The sequence below is a fragment of the Camelus bactrianus genome, chromosome 24 (assembly GCF_048773025.1).
Source record: "Camelus bactrianus isolate YW-2024 breed Bactrian camel chromosome 24, ASM4877302v1, whole genome shotgun sequence".
In the NCBI taxonomy this organism is placed as follows: Eukaryota; Metazoa; Chordata; class Mammalia; order Artiodactyla; family Camelidae; genus Camelus; species Camelus bactrianus.
The window spans coordinates 1,272,693-1,297,511 of record NC_133562.1 but is presented as its reverse complement, the minus strand read 5'-3'; the positions used below and the strand labels follow the sequence as shown (position 1 = coordinate 1,297,511).

At 51.0% G+C, this 24,819-nt stretch overlaps 1 protein-coding gene across 16 annotated transcripts in view; it reads right to left on the bottom strand.

The window, feature by feature from the left end:
- Positions 1-24,819, bottom strand: part of PIEZO2 (piezo type mechanosensitive ion channel component 2) — a 291,301-nt gene that overhangs the window by 116,822 nt on the left and 149,660 nt on the right. For 15 of the 16 annotated variants that reach the window (XR_012502078.1, XR_012502079.1, XR_012502076.1 and 12 more), the window contains 2 exons: positions 19,575-19,785; positions 18,157-18,370 (listed from right to left, as the gene is read on the bottom strand). Coding sequence is in view for 10 of the 16 variants with exons in the window: in XM_074352407.1 (XP_074208508.1) it covers positions 18,157-18,370; positions 19,575-19,785 (425 nt within the window). In the remaining 6 variants the exon portion in view is untranslated. Of the gene's footprint in view, positions 1-13,527; positions 13,893-18,156; positions 18,371-19,574; positions 19,786-24,819 lie in introns of those variants that run through there. The other variant, XM_074352408.1, reaches the window with a different exon arrangement.

Below are 24,819 nucleotides of genomic sequence, written 5' to 3'. Positions count from 1 at the left end.
TGTAAAATGGGGGTAATACAATCTACCTTGTTGGGAAGATTCAATGAATTAACGCGAACCCGACAACAGTAAGTGTCCAATAAACCTTGACTATTACAATTATTAACCCAGCCCCACTGTGAAAGCAAGCGCCTGTCTCTGTATTGCTTTGCAGTCACAGAGCCCCCTTGGGAGAAGGCACCAGCCTGAGTGAGTCCCACCAGAGCCCAGGCCCTGAGCCCACGGCCCGGGCCAGCGCCTCTGGCTGCACGTGGCTGATACCATTCAGCCGACTATGGGATGAAGAAGCCAAATGGCCAGCACCTGAGTGGCTGCCCGTCTGCTGAGCCAGGTCAGGTGGGAGCCAGCCTATCTGGACCCTGGGTCTGTCCCTCCCTCTGGACAGAGCTGCGGTGCAAGGTGGGGCTCCTGGAACCACCACTGAGAAGGACTGTCCTCCTCCCTTGAGCAGGAAGGACCTGTTCCCTCTGCTCACCCCCACCTCCGCCCCAGCACGGGGCGGGGCACATAAGCCCAGGCTCTCCCGGCCCGAAGGCCACACAGACGGCCTTGGTCCGCTTAGCAACGAGGTCAAAGACACGACGTGGCAAATCGTCTAAATTCCCAGTACCGAGCAAGAAGCAGCGTCGTGCCAAACACAAGGCAGACCTTTCTGCCGAGACGGAGAGGCTTCCCCGATCCCCGTTCTACATCTTCCCAGGGTTCCTTGCACCATCCTCTCATTAAGAGACGCACGCAGCGGGATTCTGGCAGCATACGAAGCAGCTTAGCTACACAGCGAACTCCCGGGTGACTGTTCGCGCCCCGACCTCTCACATTCCTCGTCCTCGTCTCTGAACTCTCCCAGCAGACGCTCCGTTACAAAGACCTGACCGAGGTTATTATGCTAATTTCCTCACGGAAAAATAGCTGCTTGCTCTGATGGGGGGATTAATGTCCTCGTCAGAAGTGGACACACACGAGTCAGATCAAGCCGACGTCCCGTGCGTGTCAGTTCTCTCCCCGTGAGAATGTAAAGGAGCCTCTGGTTTTGTGAACTCTTCGTGAGACTCTCCCGGTGAGTGGATGACGTGAACAGATCCCCCCAAATGGAAGACACTAACCTCGGCCACACTCAATTACTTTCTGGAATCACTCTCTTCTTCTCCACATTGGAAAGCCTTGGGCCACGCAAACTCTCTCTCCCCTGGCTGATTATGGCTGGAATTTATAATTCTAGCTCTTAATCATGAGGAAATAAAACTGACCTATTCCAGCAAGCTATCAAAGCTGTTGACTTATTTCTTTGAGGGCTTGGCGATGTATTCAAATCGTAAGTGACGTAGAGCCAAAAAGACCTCAGGCACACTGACCCCCAGAACCTTCCTCTCTTACTTCTGCCCAAACCCTCTCTGACTTTTTTCTGGCTCGGATATGATTTGCTCAAGGTCACTGACTACAATGAAGAAAAGAGCAGGAATGAGAAGGAACTCTTGAAAACCACTGTCCATCCTCTGTCCATCCACCGGTCATTCCACTGTCCATGCACTGTCCATCCACTGCTTTGTGGTTCATGACAGTGGAACTGAGCGGGACCCTGGGGGCCGCCAACCCACAAGAGCTCGGGGGCTGGAGCCTCCCAGGCCTCCCCGAGTCACAGACACGCAGACTCAGCAGCCAATGGGGACGGAGTCACAGGCTCAGTGTCTGACGCGCGTTCCCGAGTGTTTTACAGGCACGAGAGCTGCCGCCAGAGGGAACAGCCTCCTGCTCGAGGACCAGACCGCAGCCACGGCACCAGCCGCTCCATCTTGAGCAGGACTGACTCTCAAGGACTGGCCTCAAAAAAATGGGATTAACACTGTTGCTTATAATAATCCACATCTCTGTGGGCATCAGAATAACTGCAGCTTCTTCTGTCTGTATATGTAAACGGGCAACCACAACTGAGAGATGCCGCAGACCCAGGCGGACACCCTCCTCTCTGAGGGCATGGCACCTGGTGTCAGAAGGAGGAGGTCACCGAAACGGACCCTTGCCCCAACGCCCTGGAAGTGGAATGATGCTCTGACAGGCGGGGACTTGACAGCAGCTTTCGGCAGGAAAGCGCTCTCTGCAGGAGGCTGCTGGGGTCTGGTTGCTCACCCTAAACCGGGCGCCCCCGCGCTTCACCCCTCTTCCATCCAAGCATACTTTCAACGCTCTTGATCCCACAACACCCTGCCTAACCTGCCGGTTCTTTCCACAGTTCAAAGAAGCAGAAATGAATAAGTAATTCACCGATGACCAGATCTCTTCCCCAGCTCCCCCTTCATCTCACGGACCAAGCATGTGAACAAGCCGCATCTAAGGGAAAACTGCCAGGAGCCGACACGCCTGCGGGATGACACGCCTGCCGCGGTGGGACGCAGACAGCTCTGACCCCAGATCTCAGGTTAACTGACATCACTTCCCTTTTCCCTTCAAAACTTCCGTGGTTGAGCAGAATCTTTGGAGATGGTTTTGGGGGACACTGAGTCTACTACCTCCCCAGATGGTCGGCTTTCCGCTTAAAAGCAAGTTTCCCTCCTACCAATGCTTGCCTCTCCCGAGTACTGACTTCTGAGCGGCGAGCAGCCGGACCCGAGCTCAGTAACACCAAGGTGGAGGTGAGGAGGCGTGTGACACGCTGTGTGTAAAGCAGCACCCCCGGGCGTGGCACAAGACGGCTGCTCAAGAAGTCCTGGCTTCAGTGACTGCCTGCCGTGAAGTACGACAAAACACGGTGATGCCAGAGCCACAGCGTTTAAGTTAATACCACATCGTTACTGCCGCAAACTAAGAGTAAACAGGTGTCCTTCTGAAGACGCACGGAGAAGCACCACACCCCCCCAGGGGACTCAGCCCTGCAAGGTGGTGGTATCTGACACTGCCTGGGAGGGGCTGGGGGAGGCAGCAGGGAGGCTGTGCAAGACTGACAGCATTGTGTTATTAACACAGGGCTACCACCAAGAAAAATCTCTTTCTCTCTCCCTGGTAGCAGGGTCAGAGAGGAGAGGAGGGCCACCGAGGGCGCTCACAGTCACACATCCACCACGTCAGTTTCTTGTATTAAACACAGAAACGACCCACAAAGACTTAGGAAGCCAAGAAGGATGTGGGTGTGGTTCGGGTGAGCAGCAGGCTTGCTCTGGACACAACGGGACACAGAACCGACACTTCTGGGGGGCTTGCTTTCAACAGGCTTCACTGACTTGCTCTTACGACTTTCCAAGCCTGGAACAGGGGAAATCTGTGGATTCAGTGATCCTCAAGGAGAAAAAGAAGTCCCCTCAAAGGGGCACAACAGAGACTCCCGGGGTCACCGTTCCACCCGGGCCACCTTGCCTGCTCTCAGCCTCCACCCCCACCCTCGGTACGTTCACACGCAGAAGCTCCAGCATCCCTGCAGCACGGGGCGGGGCGGTGGAGCAGGTGCGCGGGGGTGGGGGGGCGTCCTGGGGAACACCGGGGTTGGCACGGCAGCTTGAGAACCACCAGAAGACGGGGTCGCAATCCATTCCCAGACCCAAAGTCCTGACTTCTTGCTGCTTTGGCTGCCAATCCCCCTTCCCTCCTACGTTAATTACGTCATATGAAAAACACAGCCCATGTTCAACGTCTCTTTTCATTAGTTTCTTACTTATGCTTTAAACACGTTTCCACACCAAACCCACGGGCACTTTTGCGTGTGTGGGAGAACTGGAATCTGACAGTTTCCGCACCACACTGTTTTCCCAAGCTTGGGAAAACTTTGCCCGGACCCCCCGGGTTCTGTGTCACGCCTTTGAAGTCCCTTCTGGCGCAGGTGCGTCTTAACGGTCTGCCAGTTTGCTGTCACTGGGCTTCACGCCGCGTACGCAGAACGCTGCCTTCTAATGAAAGCATTCCATCCACAAGACAACTTTGCACCAGGTACAACCTGGGGACTGCTGATGGACAAGTTGAGGCCATTCGGGAATCTATTTCTATTTCACTATTAAATACAACCCTCCACCCTTTTCTGATGTCACATCTCGGGTTCAGAAGAGAACATGTACATTCTATGAATGTTGTAAATTTCTGGTCTATTTCCTTTGCCTGAACACGTTTTCACCTCTGAGAGACACGTGAGCAATGAGTCAGAACCAGGACTCCCGGGACCCGCTGGTCAAACTGTACCACTTCTTACAAGATCAAGCTCAACCCCTAAGCTGTGTGGCCCTCCGCGTTGGGAGCACAAGAAAAGAAATAGCAAATGTTGGCACATCTATTACACAGGAATTTAACTTGTGCTAAGTAGCTACAATGTAAACAGGGGATTAAATACCTCATTTTAAAGTCCTACGTAGTTAATAACCCATAAAGTCACAAAGTCAGACAGAAGGAGCCCCACATCAAGCACGCGGTTCCTCCGATGAATGAGGTACTATGTTTAACGTCTTAGGCCAGCTGTGCTGGGCTCTGCTGCCGGTTCCATCAAGCACGCAGATTCAGGGCACAAATGAACGAAAATGTAGCAAGTGAGAAGTTTGCGAATCCAAGTCTGCTGGCTTCAAATAACACCGCCTTATTTCTCAGAGGCGGTAAATGGTGATGTCAGAAAACCCCAGGAATATCAGGAAACCCTAAGGAAAGATGCCATTTGTCACAGGGAAGTTCCGTTACAGGACATATTTACTAAATTCATCCTTCTATTTGCCAAGTCTTGACTCTGCATTGGGCACTATAGTTAGCGCGGGGGATGTGCAGACACATAAGATCCTACCCCTGTCGTCAAAAAGGCCCGCAGGCTGGAGGAAGATGACTCATGTGGTGGAATGTTTTCAGGGCGTGTGCTCTGACCTGTTCACCCGGAGGAGGGTGGTTGTCCAGCCTTTCCTCCCACAGAACTGCCTTGCCTGGATGGTGGGTGCAGAGAGGGGATTTTCTCCACCTCCTTCTGAGGTTCAGAGCAGCAGGAGTGCTGCATGAGGTGCCTCGCCGAACCCCCAGGAGGGGATCTCTCTTTCTAAGAGGGTAGCTGCTTGTCAGCTCCTGCATTTTAACTTATAAAAAGGGCACTAGAAAGAAACCTGCAAATTTATGACCAAGAAGTTTCATTTAGCGCCCGAAAGGTCAGAGAAATGTAAGGAAAAAGACTGGACAATCTGTTTACAGAGGCATGCTTGCACAGGGGAAAGCGATAAACCTTCCGTATGAAAAGCTGTAGCTAGACTAAAGCTACTGGAGGAAAAAGAAAACATTCTAGAAAAGGAAGCAATTGGGAGAAGGCTAGCTAAAACCCAAATCTCTTCACTTCAAGTCCAGGTAAAATGTTTCTGTGTTTTCAGCGATAAAGTCCTAAGTTTCTAAGGTTCATGTCATAGGAAATGGCTACAACTTTCCATGAAGTATTCTCATAACACGATCCAACAAAAAGTAGAAGCTGAATAGATCATTCTTGGGAATTTTCTGTTTTAGGAATACACGAACAGATTTCAATGGACAACATGTATCATGGAATTATAGCTCAAAATAATTTTAAAGAAAGAAAGTTTATCTTTACAAAAAAAAAATCCTCTCCTGTCAATAAATGTCTGATAAGTAAATTATCTATGTGTCTTAAAATAATTTTTTATTTATGTTTGCTGTCATCAAAATAAAATTAATATACAATTCACTCTTTCATGTCATGCATGTTAGTGTCAGACGAGGTCAATAGGTTTAGAAGAGTGAAATGTTGGCTTCGTGGTCATGTTAACCAGTTCCAAACCCAGTGAATCATAAGAATGGATGTTAGGGCTGTTTGTTGTATTTCTGTTTTTTCTTTTCTTTTTCTTTTTTTAAATTCAGGAAGCAGTTGTCAGGAAGGTGAGCACAACAATTTTTTTAAATCAGTATTAACTAGTCCTTTCAATAACAGGCGGGGAGAATGTAGCTCAGTAAAAGTAAACAACGTACAGTTTGTAAACAACCACCCCAACTACCTGATTTTTACAATAAAAGGGTCATTTCTCATAAAAGGTATGATGGGAAAACACTGGAGTTGGAGCCTCTAAGTCACTGCACAAGGTTCTCTACATAAGCAGACTCGATCTGCTCTCTGGGCCGGCCTCATAGCTATCACGGTGGCCAGTTCCTCCTCACAACGGGCTCGGCGGGCCAGAGACCAGACCCTCCAGAACAGCCAGGAAGATGTGAGGAAATACACATTTCTCTTGCCCAGTGAGTTTCTCTGGGTGTTCAGATTGCTACCCAGTGGCTCCCCAGCAGTGATGACAGACACACTAATTAACTGTGGGGCGTCAGCAGAGCCTCCAGGGGACGGACAAGTCATTCGCGTGTTTCCCGGCATCAGGGGCTGGGACGATCGTGGAGGAAGGGGTAACTGTCACTCTCAACTGCTGTATTAGTACCAGCACCAATGCCTACACAGCAAGCTGCTTCTTGTCAACATGAATGATGGAGATTGAATTTACCTGTTTGATGGGAACAACCAAAAATACACGAAACAATGACTTGGCAGACACCGCACTTCAGCGCATGAAGGACAGTAATCTCTGAGGAAAGAGAGAAAGCAAGATAATCCCTCAAATGTGCCAAGCTCACCGCACTGAGAGTGTTTCCGGCATCGGCATTCCCTCCCCTACGGGACCTGTGGGGCACCATCAGGTGAACTGACAAACGCACTACGGGGAGTCCCAGAAGGAGGAGAAAAGGGGCAGAAAGAGTATTTCAGGAAGTGATGGCGGAAATTTTCCCAAGTGTGATGAAAGATGTGAATCTTCAAGAAGCTTAGAACTCAAAAAGATGCATGCTGAGGCAAACTGTAATCAAACTGCTGAAAGTCAAGGAAGGAGTCTTGAAAGAGAGAAGTGACCTGTCACATACACAGAGTCCTCAGTAAGTTAACCGGCTCATTTCTCTTCAGAAACCTTGGAGTCCAGAAGGCAGCGGGCTCATCTATCCCAGGTACTACACGAAAACAACCATCAACCAAGAATTCTGTGTCTGGTAAAACCATCCTTCAGAAATGCCGGAGAAATTAAGACGTTCCCAGATAAACAAAAGCTGATGGAGTTCATGACCCCTGAGACCTGTCCTGCAAGAAATGCTGAAGGGCGTCCTGCCAGCAAATGAAAAGGCCACTGGACAGTAACTTAAAGCCAGATGAAGAAATAAAGATCTTCATAAAGGTCAATACAAGGGAAATTACAAGAGGTGGTAACATGATTTAAAAGGCAAATTCATTTTAAAAAAACTTCTTCTTTCAAGCCCATATGGAACATTTATCAAAACAGATCATATTCTGGACTATAAAACAAATTATATTCTCTGAAATCAATGGAATTAAATTAAAATTCAAAGACAAATACCTCTGGATAATCCCCATGTGACTGGAAACCAAATACTTATATAAACAGTCAATGGATCAAAGAAGAGACTCAAATGGAAATTAAAATGTATCTTGAACTGAATGAAGAATGAAAAATACCACGCCAGAAGCTGTAGGGTGCTGCTGATCTAAGTGGAAATTTAAACTTACATTTAATCAAAGTATTTCTAAACACCCATACTAGAAAAGAAGGAAGATTGCAAACCAATGACTTCAGTGTCCATCTTTAGAACAGCAACAGACAAGAGAAATAAAAAGAAGAGTTTAAGGCAATTAAACACAAAGAAAGCATAAGAAAGGAAATTAAAATCATGTGAGTTGAAATCAATGAATAAAAAAATACAAAATCAACAGAGAAAAACAAGGGCTAGTTCTCTGAGAAGATGATAGATTTATAACCTTTAGCTGGACTGAACAGGAAAAAATAAAGAAGGTACAAATTACCAGTCTCTGGAATAAGTTAAGTAACATCATTACCAATTATAGAAATACTGAAAAGAAAATAAGCAAATGTTATGAACTACTTCATGCCAGTACGTCTGACATCTCACGTGCAAAGGTCAGTTCCTTGAAAGACACAAACCACCAAAGCCTGAAGAAATCACCTGAGAAGTTTTACATCTATTAAAGAAATTGAATTTACAGTTAAAAATCTTCCCATAAAGAAAACTTAGAGCTCATATGTTTTCACAGGTGAATTCTTCCAAACACTTGACGAAGAAGTAACACAAACTCTAAACCAGCTCTTCCCGACCACTGAAAGCAGGAAACATTTCCCAAGTCTTTCTGTCAGTCGTCACCCCGAAACCAAAGACGACGACGCAGTAAAAGAAAACTACTGGTTATTACCTGTTGCAGACACGGATGTGAAGAGTTCTACACAAACTGCTGTCGATTCAAATTAACAACACGTGAAAGAGACAAAACCCTCGACCCAGAGGGATCTGCCCCAGGAATACCAGTGTGGTTTCATATTCAGGAATCAATTCCCCACATTAACAGGCTAGAAAAGAATGAAAAATGATCCCAACAGATGCAGAAAAAGCATTGGACAAAATTTCACCTCCATGTGGATTAAAACCCTCAGCAAACTAAGAATAGAGGGGGATTTTTGCCAACCTGATACAAATCTATGAAAGACCTACGACTCTGAAAAACCTACAATCAACTTAATGATGAAACAGTAAGTGTCTTCCCCCAAAGCGGGAGGACAACACAAGGATGACCACTCTCACTGCTTTAATTCTGCACTGAACTGGAGTTTCAGCAAGTCTGTTAAGACCAGAAAAAATCGATGTAAAAGATACTAAGACTGAAAAGAAGGAAGGTCAGCTAACTTTATTCATAGATGGCATAGCCATCGCTGTAGAAAACGCGATGGAATCTACAAAAATCGTGTAGAACCAATACACGTGTTCAGTAAGGTATCAGAATGCAAGATGAATACACAAAAGTTAATTGCATTTTTATGTGCCAGCAGGGAACAGTCAGAACAAACACTACAACGGCATTAAAATGATTAAAGACTTAAGTGGTAACTCTGACAATAGAGTTGCAATTATGTGTCTAAAAATTAAAATGCACTGCTGAGAAAAACTGAAAACCTAAATACGTGGAGAGATACAGCATACTGCTGTATCCGGAGACCTAATGCATCCAAACCATTAAATTCAATCTGAACCAAAGTCCCTGCAGGCTTTGCTGTAGACATTAACAAACAGATTTGAAAATTCACATGGAAACGTAAAGGGCTTAGAACAGCCTAAACAATTTCAGATTAAAAAAAAAATGAAAGACTCACAACTTAAGTTCAAGATTTCTTACCAAGATACAAGTAACCGAGACAGTAACATAAAGAGGAGCAGATCAACGGTACAGGACAGGGCCCGCACGTAAACCCAGCCACACGTGCGCGGACGCTCGACCTTCCGGAAAGGCGGTCGTGTGAGCAAATGATTCTGGACTACGTGGCGTCACAGGCGAGACAGACCACAAAACCTCCAGAAGAAAACACAGACGGAACCTTTGTGAGTCTGGGCTTGGCAAACACTCCTTAACGACCACAGCGAAAGTGTGATTCACAAGAGAACAACCCCACAGTGGACCTCGTCAAAGCTAAAACTCTGCTCTTGCAGACACACTGTCAGGAGAATGATAAGCCACAGGCTGGGAAGTATTTGCAAAAACACACGTCTGATAAGTGATTTGTAACCTGATTTTCTAAACAACTCTCAGAACTCGATTCTAATAAAACGAAGTTAAGATTTCTTTTTTAAGTGGGTAAAACATCTTCACAGACACTTCACCAAAAAGATACATGAGCGTAAAACCGGCTCCTGCGAAGACTCTCAGCCTCGTTAGTCATTCGGGAAACGCATTAAACTAAAACCGCAATGAATTGCCACTACACAACAATTAGAACATCTAAAACTAAAAAAAGATCGCCCATACTAAGAGAGGCTGAGAAAGAAACGGACTCTCAGCCTGCAACGCGGCTAAATCTCGGAATAACGAGGCACAGTGAAAGAAATCAGCTCTGCCTCCTGCCCGCCTGGCTAACGGTGGTAACGGTACAATACAAGGTCCACCCTAGAAAACACAGTCTGATCTGGGAACAGGGGCCGCCGGTGCTTCCTGGGGACGGGGCGGGAGAGGACGAGGGCAGGACACAGGTTTACAGGAGGCAGGGCTCTCAGGTCCGATGGGCACGTTCATCACCGTGACCGTGGTGATGGTTTCACGGGTATGCTCACGTCAGAACTTACCAAACCGCACCCGTAAACGCATGCTGTTTGTTTCACACCAACGGCACCTCCAGAAAGCTGTCAGGGAAGAACCACCACGCAGCTCCCACCAGAAGTGAGCGACGAGCAAGCTCATGAAAACTTGCCAGATTTCCTCAGGAAAAGAGGCTTCTTCACAGGAAACTCTGAAGAGAAAAAGCAAGGCCTCCTGGTTCTCACCCCGAGAGCTGATCTCTCATCCCTGAGTCTGAGCTGGAATGAAAACGGAGGCACAGCGGCTGAAGCCACTGAGCAGGTGGCAGTCTGACCCTCCAGGAGCCAAGCGGCTACGGAGCAACATCGTTCAGGACACGTGTCCTCAAAGCGCTTGGCGAGTCAGCCAGGTCGGCCTGTCCACAGTCAGGCTGAAACATCGATGAGGTGCAACTGCGTTCGGTTAAAATCCAGGCCATGAATGAGAGTCTTTAATAAGCAAGACGGTCACCCTTTCCAATACAAAGTTTGACAGCAAAGTAATTGTTTTGTTCCAAAATGCCCTTTCTCAAAAGATCCCTTTAATTTTTCACAAGCTGTTCCCTTTACTTGAAGGAACAGTGCATCTTCCTACCACAAAAAATTCTACTGGCATAAATTTGCTGTTCATTTTTAAAGTGGAAAGCACCTAAAACACCGTCCAGGTGTCGTCTGTAGCGTGTTCATTAACACCAGTCATTTGGAGCAAATTTAGAAAACATGTAGCCGTGAGCGATGCCTAATCTTTCCGCCGCTCCATATTTTGAAAGATGAGATGTAACACGGGCCACATCTGGGTCTGGGAGTTGAGGAAAAACCTAAAAATGTTCCACATTGTTTTGAATTCACAAGGAGATAAAACGCAACGCTTCTAAGAGACAGAAAAAAAGCCGCTGGGTCGGGGGTTCCTGAAAGCCGCTGTGTGACCAGCAGTGCGAGAGCCGGATGGCGGGGGCCCCCGAGCCGGGAGCTAGTGGGCAGACAAGTTCTAAACAGATCACGCTGGTCCAGCACAGCGAGGGCTGGGAAGCAGGCTCGCCCAGGGTCACTGCCCAGAACAGAACCCTTGTTCTCAGAGGGCAGCCTGGAAGGCTCCACGAGGAGGTGCTCGTGCCAGGTTTGGAGGGAAGAGGAGGAAGGCTTCCAGACAAGGAAAGAGCAGAGCAGGTGGAGCGGCTTCGTGAGCCTGGGGACCTACATGCATGAGGCTGGCAAGGTGGCACCGGGAGTCGGGGGTCAGTCTGAGTGAGAAGGGGAGGTGACGTGTTAAGATGACTGGGACAGCCACACACTCAGCTTCTTCTTAATCAGAGCCTCATGGCCAAGGCTTGTATGCGTCCTCCGATTTAACAGGACACTGCTCTGGGGCGGGCGCCGGCCCCCTATTTCACAGATGAGGACACACAGGGCAGACTGCGAGGTGAGGTCCTACCCAGACACTCCGGCCAGAGCATGGCGGGGCCGACACGCGGCCCGGAGAGCCCTGCAGCATTGGTACAATCCTCTCCACACCCCATCGTAAGGGGTGGACCCCACCCCCACCCCTGACAGCAGGGTGAGCACGTGGGCAGGAAGACGCGGCCCCAGGTGCCATGTGCAGGGCAGCGGCTCCGTGGACAGGAACACTCCAGAACAAGCCTGCCCTTCCAGGCCAGCCGGAGCATCCAGGCCCCGCAGAGAGCAAGGAGGCCCCTCCTTGAAGACCAGAAGGAGCCCGCTCCTGGGAGCAGCCCTCAGCTGCAAAGATGAGACCCACTTAGTCAAGGCTGAGGTTGTGGGGAGCCAGGCCGGGAGGTCTCAGGCTGCTGGCTGGACAGACATCCGTTTGAAGGCTCGTCCTCCTCATCAGAGTCACTGCTTTGTATCTGATGCCAGGTGTCACCCTGGGGGGGGGGAGGTGCAGCCCGCTTCCCAGGGATCCTGGGCCCACACCACACCCTTTGTGGCCCCAGGCGACCACAGCTTGTGGGGAGTCACCCAGAAGGATGCAGGCGTTCTGGTATTTCCTTCCTCCTGACTCTCCACTAACTGTGGAAGTCGGCTCCTGTCTCTCAGATGAGCACAGACGACGTCGGTCCGCGATCTGTGGCTTAATCGTAAGAATGTTTGCAGGAGGAAACCAGGAGTCTGGTTAGCCTCATGTCAGCCGCCGACCCGACCACGCGCCCCCCTCGCCGCCCCACCGTGCCGTCCTGCCCTTTAACAAAAAGGGAAGGGAGCAGAGCCAGCAGGGTGGGGGGCTCCGTTCACATCCCTCAGAGCTCAAACGGCCCACTTCGCGGTACTTCCCCCACGCCCTGAACTGCGTTCAGACGAAGTCTTGACAGCTGGCCTCCGTGGAAAACAGCCGAGTCTTTCTGTGCTGTTTCTGCTTCCGAAGCCCAGGTCGCTCTCACAGGAACAGGCACCGCCGCCACCCCGGGCGAGGCTGCAGAACCGTGCTCGGTCACAGCCTGGACTCCATACGTGACGGCTGACGGGCCGAGTGCGCCAGACCCAGCACAGCCATCGACGGCACCATGTCACGTTCTAGGGGACCACTGGCTCCTCCAAACTGGAACCAAAGACATGCACGCTGGGGTCTCTGCTCCTCCTCACGTGTTATTGACGTTTTTATGACTTGTATAAAAGAGGATAAATATTTAAATGACACTGTACTTTTCATGTTTGTTTTTTCACATTTTTTCTCATTGGTCACAGAATCATTAATCCATTGAAGCTGGGATAAACACAAGCCTTTCGCTCACTAGACTCAGTGTGTTTCCTTATCACCATGATTTATCTCAACAGGACACCGAGAGGGCACACAGGACAGAGCGCTGTGTCTGCACGTCACAGAGAAGCCTGCCCCCATGAGGAATGCTCTGAAAGTCCCTCCCACCCCTTCCCAGGGTTCGAGTGTGTCTGCCAACGGCACAACTGAAGGTGAAAAAAGCAGCAAAGCGACAAAATGAATTTGAGCAAAGAAGGCCGACCCCTGTGGTGCGTCCGGTGAGTGTTCTAGGGCGGGTCCAGGGCTCGGGCTGAAAGTCAGCCAGAGGCTAAAGACGCGGCTTCAAGAATTACTCAGTCAAAAGCTCATTTCAGAGCTTGCCCCACACAAAACACTCGTTACTCAGGTTGAGACGTAAAATCACGGGTTCCATCGCTCTCTGTCATGATTAAGAAAACAAGTTTGTTCTGCACAGCACAGGGAACTATGTTCAGTATCTTGTAGTAACCTTCAATTATAAAGAATATGAAAACCAATATATGCATCTACATGCATGACTGGGACACTGTGCTGTACAGCAGACATGGACACATTGTAACTGACTGTACTTCAATTAAAAAAAAAGAATCATTTAAGAAAAACTTATGTAAGAAAACAGTGGACTCTCCTGCCAAGCCCTGCCCCACCCCCGTCAGAAACTTTACCTGATTGTCTAGACGACTTGAGCTGAGAAGACAGAGAACCTGGACCAGCTTTAGATGAGTTCAGCTCAGAATGACTTCCGGTGTCATCGTCACAGGGAAACAGTCAACAGCGAGCTGACACTAGTCACACCGGCCTTCCGTTCAAGTCTCCACGAGTGGACACTGTGTGCAGTGCTCAGTGCACTTCAGGTGAGCTCAGGACGTGTCTGAGGGCACCAGGCCCACCGCCCGGTCCCGCCCTCCGCCCAGCGCACCTTTAGTGCTTTTGATGCCGGAAGTCCACGGGACACAAGCTGCTTGGGACCTGGGTGGCTTCATCAGCTCTACCAGCCTCACAGGGAGGAAGACAGGCAAGGACTCTGGATACCAGACCAACACCTTTACTCTGGCCTCCAGTCCTTCACAGCATAATTTCTCCAGAAATTCCCCAGGAAACACAAAACCTCTGGAAGTGACCTAGCTGAGCCACATTGTTTAGTCTGCTATTGTCTTGGGGAGACCTTCCAGAATAACAGCAGGAAGAGGGCTCTGCTCTATAAAACAAGCTGTGGAGTGCTGCTATCTGTCTTAGTTACGTGGATTCGCCTGGAAGCTTTATTTCGCTGAAGCAGCTTCAGCAGAGGGGGCGTGACATTTTTTATGGTTATACCCATATAAAACCACATATGCCAGCACCTCTGCTGTGGGGAGAGGCACCCCACCCTCAGACACACGGCCCTAACCTCCCTGTCCGTCCAACTGTAACTATCGAATACTGAGCCCCGACTGCGTTTTGAAAAACTTGGTCATGGGAGTTCTGTGCACCCGTTCTCTTCCCCTCCCGGAGGCGGCCTCCCTGCCTGCCCCGCCTCCACGATCTCCTGGGTCTCCCGTCCGCCCCTTGCTCGCCTCCTCCGCACGCTTCCCTGGCTAGAACGATGGAGGCATCCCACCACAGGTCTGCGTGGAGCTGGAAGGAAGCTGTGATCTCTCGGGGCCACTTGGATTGAAAGAAGTCACCCTAGGGGAACACGAACCCCCGGGTCTGTGCCCCATGCAGGTACGGGATTTCAGTTTACAACACCTGCGCGCAGACCAGAGCGGCATCGTCGTGTTGGCCCAGGCCCAGGGAAACTTCCAGATCCCCCTGCAGAACAGGGCACCAACCAGCCCCGCAGAGGCACCCTCACACCTGAGGGACCCTGGGGTCATCTTGCTCATCATGAATTTTACTGAAGTTTAGAAGTGATGCGGGTTCTGATCACAGCATCACTCAAGAGAGCAAAGATGAGGAACTGAAATCTACACGGTCAGAAATCAGGGACCAACTGTCTTATAATGTGTCTACACAGTCAACACGGCAGCCTATGCAAAATGACATCTTAGAAGAACATTTCATAAAATGGGGAAATGCAGAACTTGCATAAAGCCAGTCATAAAACAGCATGTGCACTGTGAGTTAGTTTGGATATAGCTTTTGAGCTAATAATGGTTTTTGCATTTTTAAGTGGTTGGGAAAAATCAAAAGAAAAATAGAATTTCATGAAATGTGAAAATAATATGAGATTCGAAGCTTAGTGTCCAAGAAGTTTTACTGGGACACGGACACCCTCGTCCTTTAAAACCTCGTCCACAGCTGCGTTTGCCCTACGACAGCTTCTTGGAAGAATCGTGGCAGAGACCAGAGGCCTGCAAAAGTCTGAACTATTTACTAACAGAAAAAGATTTTTCAAGGTGGTTTTGAGTATTTCTTGTACTTCCTGTCATCGGACGCTAGATGGCGGAAAAGATCCTCACATTGGGAGGGGGCGGGGGGAGACTGCTGCCCCGTAGAAGGTACTTGCATTTCCAATTAAACCATCCCCTAGAAGTCAGCCCTGCCAACGGTACAAAACATGTTTCTATGTGTGTTCACTAACGCAAAAAGTAAATGTCTAGAAGACACCGAAAGAGTCAGTCTAGAACTAGTGCCTGTACTGAAACCTGGCATTTATTCACTCCTGCCTAAAATAAACATTCCATAAATCTGCAGCGTTGCAGGGACTTCTCAGTTTCCCCCCAGCTTTACTGAGGCACAGTTGCATGTGAAATAGTGATACATGGAAAGCAAACAATGTGACAACTTGATCTAATCATCCCCTGAAATGACTGCCTCAGTCAAGGTAATGAACACCTCAGTCACCCGACAGGCTTGGTTTTTATACATAGGAACGCCTCACATCTGCTCCCAGTGCTGCAGGGGGACAGTGCGGTGTCGTTAACGCCAGTGACTGCGCTGCACCCTCAGAACTGACTCACCTCACACCTGAAAGTCAGCCCCTCTCGCCCGGCCCTCCCCCTCCCCTGCCCTGGCAACCACCACTCTACTCTCTGTGTCTAAGGTTCGACTCTTCTGTTTAGGTCCCACGGATCAGTGAGATCACACAGCATTTGTCTCTCTCTGACTGACTTCACTTAGCATCGTGCCCTCCGGGTCCACCCACGTCGCTGCAAATGGCAGGACCTCCTTTGTTATGGCTGAGTTCTATTCCACATACATTTACACCACGTCTTCTCTGTCCCTTCGTCCATCCGACACCGCGGCTGTTCCCACGCCTGGCTCCTGAGTTCCGTGTGTCTGTGTAACACTCTTCCCTCCGTGGACTGAAGCACACTGCGAAGCCTCCAGGTTAACCCCCTGGATTGAGAATCAGGTGGGGCGTGTGTGCGTACGTGTGCGTGCGTGCGTGTGGGTGTGTGGGTGTGTGTGTGCATTCGGTGTATCTTTTTTTAATTGAATACAAGTGGTTTTACCACTTGACACAGTTTTTTTTTAAGCATTGTACAGACTCAGCCATAAACTAGCTTGTAAGTGTGGTGAGTAAGGTGTGTGGGTCACACTCACACACACACGCATACACGAACACTCACACACTCTGCATCTTCATATTTACTGTCACATGAAAACCACCGGAGGGGGGAGCTCCTGAAGGAAGGACTCAAATCCGCACTGTCTGCGCGACGTCACTCACGCTGACGCCTCGCTCCCACCAGACGAGGGGCGCCCAGCACCCGGCGGGCCTCTCAGATAGCGCCTCGCAGGCCCTCCCCGCACCCGCGGTGCTCTCCTGCCACTCGTGGGCCTGCTTCCTTCTTCTGTACCTTTCAGTTATGAACTTTGCCAGAAGAAAGGAAAGCTAGATAGGACCAGGGGTGTCTCAAGGCCCAACACCCAGTTCAGCTCAGTCTATCAACGCCTCGCCCTCTGTGCGTCTCTCCCAGGGGCGACGCTAACGCACTAGAGAACGGCACCCCTGGTGACTGTGCACCTCTAAGTCAGTCACCACACATCTCCCAACAGAGCGACACTTCCCTGCATGTCCACACCCAGTCACGCACCTCAGAGTTGACAGGAATTCTACGCTATCAGCCAATAACCAGCGAATATCAAAATGTCCCTGTTTAACCTCAGATGCCTGGGAGAGCTCTGCCATCGGAGCAGGGTGCCATCCAGGGTCAGGGTTCCCACCTCCCCGCGAGGCTTCCTCTCCCCGCCTTTAAGGTAGGACAGCCCCTGCCCCTCACCCTCCACAAACACTTCTTTGTCAGGATGCTGGTTTTTGAAGAGACCAGACCGTCTCCCTGATAGAATCCGCATTCTGCACTTTTCTGGTTGCTTTCCTGTGGAGTCATTTAAACCACTTTTCTATCCTTTGTGTTTCTTATAAGTTGGAGGTTAGGTCTAAGGGCGTAACAGCAGTGCTGCAGCCCTCAGATGCACAAGCCCACAAGTCTGCAACGTCCGGCGATCCCAGTTTTGGTCAAGTCGATCTGGGTCAATCGGTTAAGGCATCGACCACCACTGTACACGTCTGATTGTCCCTCCGCGACAAGCGAGTACCCAGGGGGCTTACACTGCTGCAGCGGCTCCTCCCGGCACCTCCTCACGGAACGCTTTCCGCTTGTGATGAGTCAAGTGTTTCATTAAGAGCTGGCAAGTGGCCATTTTCTAATTCTGTTATCCCTTCCCTTTTTCAATAGCTGGTGCCAGCCTGCAGGGGGCGCTCCCCTCGCTAGCTGAGAAGAGCCCAGCGCTCCTTCCGCAAAGTCAGAGTAACCACTGGGTCTGTACCCTCCATTCTCATGTTTACACTAAGGAGTCGGGGTAACAGGAGTCTCTAAATCAGATGTCTCTCCCCCGCCCCCCCCACAGACACACACACACCATGGCCTCCCGCATTTTTACTTTCACGCGTCTGTAGTCAGTCCGTTACTTCTGATGCTCAGTTTGTCCTCTGGCTGCCCTTGACAGCGCCCTCTAGTGGACGCTCTGACGAGGCGCTGTAACCCTCTGTCCTAAACAGCTCTTCCTGGGTCTTTTCCGCAGCTGAGACCACGGGTCTGTTCTTGGCTACAGACAGCAGCTTCCCCTCCTCCCGCGTCCGGCAGCCCCTCCATCGGAAGAGAACCCCCTCGTGCATCGAGACTGTGTTGCCCTGCACCGTCAGGGCAGGGACGGCTTCCACATCCCACAGACCTTCGCCCGACACAGCCCCTGGCACCAGGAAGCAGCCCTGTGGGTGCACGGCGCCCAGCGGCCTCACAAGGGGGCCTCCCGAGGGCTCACGGGTGATCTCGCTGAGCCGCTAAGTGTCCAGCGACCTCTCTTACCTGGCATAATAGTCGTCGGGGGGGACCGCCTCCTGGAAGAACTGGAACTGGTACAAATAGAGTCCGATCAAATGTCCCGCCGTGAAAATAGCCAGCAGAACGCAGAGGCAGCTGAACAGCAAGGGGTCAAACGTCCGGCACCAGGACCACCAAGTGCACAGACCCAAAAACACGAAGAAGTAGACAGAGGAGGTCAGAGACGGCAGCATCATACCTGGGGGGTGGGGGGAAGAGCGACCGTGAAACGCGGCGGCAGAGGGAAGTCGTGCCCGCTCAGGGAACGGCGCCTTGGGAGATTTGTCACTTTGGGGAAATGTCACCTCCATAGGCTTTTGGGTAAAATTGATCACATTTTATTTATCAAATCAGAAATAATCGTATTCTTATTGTGAAAAAAAGTTACACCTAAAGTGACGTTTGTCCACGTGGGAAAATACCAGCCAAGGAAGCAGTTCTGCCCATGGTGTCCGAGCCCAGCAAACACCGACTTCCAGCCCAGGAGAATCCAGCCTGTTCCCTCGCCTGCTTCTCTCTCTCTGCTTCTCCCTCAGATTTTCAGGAGCGCTTGTGTGTCCATCCCAGCTTTCCCTGATGCCAACTCCTTTTATAACGATGTGCCTCTGTTTGGCTAACTAAGGTTCGGCACAGTGTTACATTCAGTGGCAAAGGCTCACTAAACCTTGGTCCCGCCGGACGAGACCAGATTTGCACTATTACTAAAATGGCAGCGGGAAACGGGTCGTTTCTGTACAGGAACGTAACAACTTGGTGTGGGGGAAGCATTCTGAAATGATTCCTCCTTCAAGTAAGCAAGCTGCACTTCTGGGGAGATTCTAGTCTCTTTTCCATTTAAAAATGTTCCTGTTGGAAAAGAGTTGTCTCATCTGGTGAAATTTCAATGATGTGGTGCGTTAGGAAGTTCACCGTGGCTCTGGAGCAACGGGGAGCAGCGCGCGGCAGGGACAGAGATGGAGGTAACGTTATTACAGAACGAGCCGCCTGCAGCGAACAGGGAGGAAGTGCGTGTCTGTGCTGGGAGAGGGCAATCCACCCTGGAGAAAAAGAGCACACCCTGCGGAGTCAGATCAGGACGACTATGACCCAGGGTGGCAGGCGTGCCTCAGAAAGCCCACATGCAGCTCTGGGTGGACACACGAAAAGGATCCCCTGTTCTCAGGCGACCACTGACAGGCGCTGGGCAGGACACAGCTGCTTCTGAGCTGCATGCAGAAGTGACGCCACTTCACAGCTTCGGAAAAGACTGTTTACAGAGACCATCCGAAAGCACAAAACCCAGCACTGAGCAGGAGAAACTGTGTGTGCGGGGTTTGCACACGTGGCCAGGTTCACAGAAGCTACGGTTAGCGCCTCGGTGCCACGAAATACAACTGCTTCCTCCTTTCACAGGAGACGCTCACCTGACGAGCCCAGCAGAATCGTCACGACCACCTTCCCCGCGGTGGTGATCATGTTGCCGATGAACTCCTTGAGCCTGGAGGCCAGCGAGGCCAGCCTGCGCAGCAGCTTCAGCCTGGTGCTTTCCTCCAGGTCGGCTGCAGCGCCGTCCCCCTCATCCAAGTCCTCTTCGTAGATCAGAGCCTCTTCTGAGTCTAGCTTCTCTCCTCCAGCCTAAACGAACAGAAGACAGAGAACACTGCAGTCCGGAACTCCGCCTCTCCGCCCAGCAGATCATACGGTTTGTGAGTTACGGGTCAACGAGGTGAATTTCACCAATCGGGAAAAAATGCAGACAACCACTCAGCCACGGAAGCCTCCCAGGTTCCCGGTGGTCCCTGTGTAAACCCGAGGGGCTCTGATCTCTCCTGAAGGAGTAAACAGGAAGCAGCACTAATCACAGGGTCCCTGGTGGTGTCACCTAACCTCCACGAGCTCAGGTTTTACAGGCAGGAGAAACCGTCTGCCACATTATTAATAATCTCAGCTTTCACACACATATATATCCCTTTTCACATTCTTCGTCATCACAGGCCATTACGAGGCACTGAATAGAGTTCCCTGTGCTCTACGGGAGAACCTTGTTTATTTCATATACAGGAGTTTGTATCTGCAAATCCCAACCTCCCAATTCACCCCTCCCCATCCCCTTCCCTGCCCCGGTAACCGTAAGTTTGTCTCCTACGTCTGTGAGTCTGTCTCCATTTTGTGAATAAGTTCATTTGTGTCTTTTTGTTTTTAAATTTATGTATAACTGAGTCACTAAGCTGTACACCAGAAATTAACACCATATTGTAAATCGAGTATATGTCCATCTGAAAAGATGTCCTAGCAAATTCACTTTCCTGTGATAAACAGATACTGTAATTAACCTTAATATAAATTTATACAAAAAACATGTTTACATAAAAATATAACCTTAGCTTTCAGCAGCCTGGGTGTGGTTCTTCAAATTGGCAGAGTTTGCCCTGAAGGGGTGGGAGATTTGCTGAACGTGCCTGCAGCTTCACCGGGAAGGATGGGCCCAGTCAGTTTAGGAAGTCCCCCTTCTTTCTGGAGTTTGTCTTTGTTCACTATTTTAGTATTTCCTGCCCGTGGGAGGATGAGCGGTCCCGGCTACTCGGCTAAATAAACCGTCACCTCCCAGCTTGTCCTTCCAGAGAATCGTGCAGCGGTCCAGTCACGGGGCGTTCAGGACCTCAGGACCGTCCAGAGGTTTAGGGCGGCGGCACAGGGACAGACACGTATTTCCATGGAGTCCTTTACACTGGGGACATGATGGTGGGGTTTTCTTTGTGTTTTTTTAAAGGATATATAAGAATTTGGGGGCTAATGAAAATCCTTCCCTGGAAGGGTTAGGACTTTTTTTTTTTTAAGTACTTATAAATGTAAACCATCACCTTAAGACAAAAGGAGCCTGTTTTAGAAAATGCCTGAGACTTGTTTGCATTCGCCCGGAGGCTGACTTCCTCCTGCCAGGACTGCAGCTGTCTGCAGGTCCAGAAGGGTCGTTGGGCCAGTTCTGACAAGTATTTAAGGCTTGGAGTGTAGAGCCTGGCCCCTTCGTTTGCCCATTTTAAAGGCTTTTTCTTTTAAAATGTTTTTTTAATTGAATGGAAGATTCTTTAAATTCTACAGTGCTTTACAATTCTCAGAAGTGTCACACACATGGTTTCATACAATCCCACAATAATCCTTGCTCCCCCCACCCCTACGGCTCCCCTCCCTCCACACACGGGTGACCACCAGTGTGTCCTCTGCATCTGCGCGTCTGCTTCTTTTCTGTCCTAGTCACTAGTTTGTTGCATTTTTTATATTCTGCGTGGAAGTGATACGATACAGTATTTCTCTTTCTCTAACTTATTTCACTTAGCATAATACCCTCAGGGTCCACCCATGTTGTCACGAATGGCAGGGTTTCCTTTTTTTACTGCTGAATAATAGTCCATTGTATGTATATTACCACAACTTCTTTATCCATTCATCCACCCACAGACACTGAGGTTACTTCCGTAACTTGGCAATCGTAAATCACGCTGCTGTGAACATGGGGGTGCACGTGCCTTTTCAGATTAGTGTATCGTTTTTTCAGATCTGTACAAACATTCGTTCTTGATACATTTAGTTCAGGTATTACACAATATTCACTGGTGCTGCCTGCAGCCCCCTCGGTGCCCCTGCTGCCTGGAGGAGGGCAGACACGAGGGGGCTGGTGCACAGCCAGTGAGAGCCGACGGACCCAGACCCAGGGCCCTGCTGCTTGCCGGGATGGGTACAGACCACTCGTGACTAATGTCTGCTCGTGAAGCCAGGCCTGCAGGATGCATCTGCACCCCTGCACACACGCCTACACACAGACACCTCCACACACAGACACCTCCGCACACACACACACACACACACACACACACGGATTCAATTCCCGGGCTGCTCAAGTCTAAACACCCAGGCTGGGTTTGGGACCCCACTATGTTCCTTAAGGCTCTCCTCCCTGTTCGGCCCTTACGTCCCAGCATCACTGTAGGAGGCTAAGCACGCAGGCGCGGCAGGACGAGCGAGGGTCTCCCGGGAACACACGGCGCTCAGAGGCCGCAACAGGTGGACGTGGCTGTGAGTGACGGGCTGGCTGCTTCAGATTCTGAGGTCCGGGAGGGCCTCTCTGAGGAGGTGACACTTAAGCTGAGATCTGAAGGCCACAGAGTCACCCACCATGTGGAAATCCCAGGCCCGAGCCTTCCAGGTGGCGGGAGGGCTGGTGGGGCCTTCGGGGCGTGTGCAGAAGGAAGGCGGAGTCCCAACCCAGCCCGCTCCACTCCCCCATCCTCCTCGCGTCCTGTGACGGCGGCCAGGCCTCCCGCCGTGCTGCCCCGCTGCCTGTGCGCGCCCCCTCCTGGCCACGCCGTCCAGACGCCCTCAGCGCACCCTTCCCGACCCCACCCAGAGCGGCCCACTTCCCTGATGACTGCTCACTGCTCCTGAAGCCACCCTAACAGGACGCCCCTCCACCCAGTGACAGGAACCGGGGGACCTGACCCCATGGTGGTTCCAGGGGCGGCAGGGGCGGCCAGGGGAGCCCGCATGGTGGAGGGGTGGGTGGGAGTGGAGCCGAAGAAGGCTCACACCTTGGCTGTCTGTCCTAGACGTGAGTCAGGGCTGGCGGTAAATGTCCCGGGGAGGGCGGAGGCGGGGGAAGACCTGAGGCACGGCCCCCCCTGCCGTCTCTGTGGAAGAGATCAGCACACCCAGGAGCGGAGCAGGCTGGGGAATCTCGCTCTGAGACAGAGGTGCCACGGGGCAGGTGGTATAGGAATCTGGAGTGTGCGAACAATGGGAACTGGACAGGTCTGCCTGGGGCTCAGCGCCTTTGTGCACGGCTGTCAAAGTCAGGGTCCTGGGGTTACCTGAGGAGGACACAGACGTGCACACCTGCGGCCAGTCCGTCTCTCCACCCTTCCCTTTATCGCTTCGCCCAGAAACGTCACACACAGAGAACCACGTGGAGAACCCAGAATCCGCAGGCTCTTTGCCTTGGGATGTGCTGTTCCCACCCCCTGGGGCCCCATTTGCAGGGTCAAAGGCCCCATCTCCCAGGCCAGCCTTCCCCTAGCCTTCTCCATCTTCCCAGAGCTGAGAGGCTACGGAGACCGATGCAGTGACGCTGTTGCTACGACACTGACATGCCATACACACGCAACATCTGTTCCTGAATGTCCCCCACACAACAGGTGAGCGACTCATTAAAGACCCTCCTCGAGGAAGGAAGCACGCCAGAAACCCGCAGTCACCGCACTTGTAAAAGGAGACACAGAACACAGCCAGAGCTGCTGGGGCCGCAGTCGGAAACACACTCCCCACTTTCGTAAGAAACGACTTATTGCTCAGTCACGGAATTGCTACAGATGCAGATTAAATCAAGTGCAGATTTCTGGTCAAGAACCTTTGTGAGGCTGGACAAATGCGTTTCCCTGACCTCTCGGGCGGCACTGGGGCCCCAGTGACTTTTACAAATATGCCGCTGTACTTGAGGTTTTCCAGCATTTCTGGACCGGAATCCTTGGGGCCCTCGGTTGGAAACACTTTCTAAAGCTGCCAGGCAGAGAAAGGGCTGGAAGGGAGCCCCTACCGGCCAGGCCGGGGCCCGAGCTGCCATTAGTCACGTCAGGCTGGCGTGGTAACAGGCTGGCTGTCTCCCCAGAGCCATCCACCTGGTGAGGGTACACACCCTCCGCTCGCTCTGACGCACTCACTAACACGCAGCCTCGGCTGCTGGAGTTGCCATCTGTCCCCGACTGGGTCGCACTGGACTCCGGCCTGGAGCTAAGAGGGAGCATCTGGGAACGAAGTCTTACTTCCCTGCTTCCTGGACTCTCTTAGAAACTGAAGACAAAGAGGCCCTTTACAGCTTAAAACACCAACTGAAACCTTCCGCATCAGTATTGCCCATGGCAAAGCCAACAACACATCTGAAGAAATGCAGGTGCTTCCAGTCACCTTCTCAAGAAGCCCCTGACTTCAAGATGCGCCAGATGAGCCGGGGCAGCCTCTCCTCTCCCGAGGGGAAGCTCTAAGTGCCACAGAGTCAATCGAGGGTGAGGTCTCACGGTCCCCGAGCCTGGGTGTCACCCCACAGCTGCCTCTCTCCCTGCAGCCCTCCAACACTCACAGCACTGGCTGTGGTCCCACCCAGTTCCAGACAGGGGAGACGTTACTCTCTGTAGAACCCCGACATCCATGTTTCCCTATCCCCAAGTCCTGAAAGACTCAACCTAGGCTGAAATAAATCCCAAGGACCCTCTGGGAATCTGTAAGAGGCCAGATTACAAGCACCACCTCGAACTTCTTCACTGCGAAACTCTGGAAATGAATCCCAGGAATCTGCACGTTTACAGAGCTGCCGTGGTTCCAGAGCAGTCCACCTAGAACCCCCGCCCTCGCCAGCACCTGCAGCCACGCACCGACTGGCTGGACGTTCAGTGGGCGAGGCAGAACTGGGAATATTTTGTTTGAATCCTGCCCAGAGCTGACTCCCATAACTGGAAAGCAGAAGTAATTCATCTGTGGAACCTCCTTCAGATTTCAGCCAAGCTCCAGACATGAGACCAGGGCTTTTCATGCAGTGGAATCTAGCTTCCTCTTCCTGCGGTTAAAGCCAAGCTGCTGCAAACACCTGGATGGGAGCGACACAAAGTCACAGACAAGGAGCCAAAA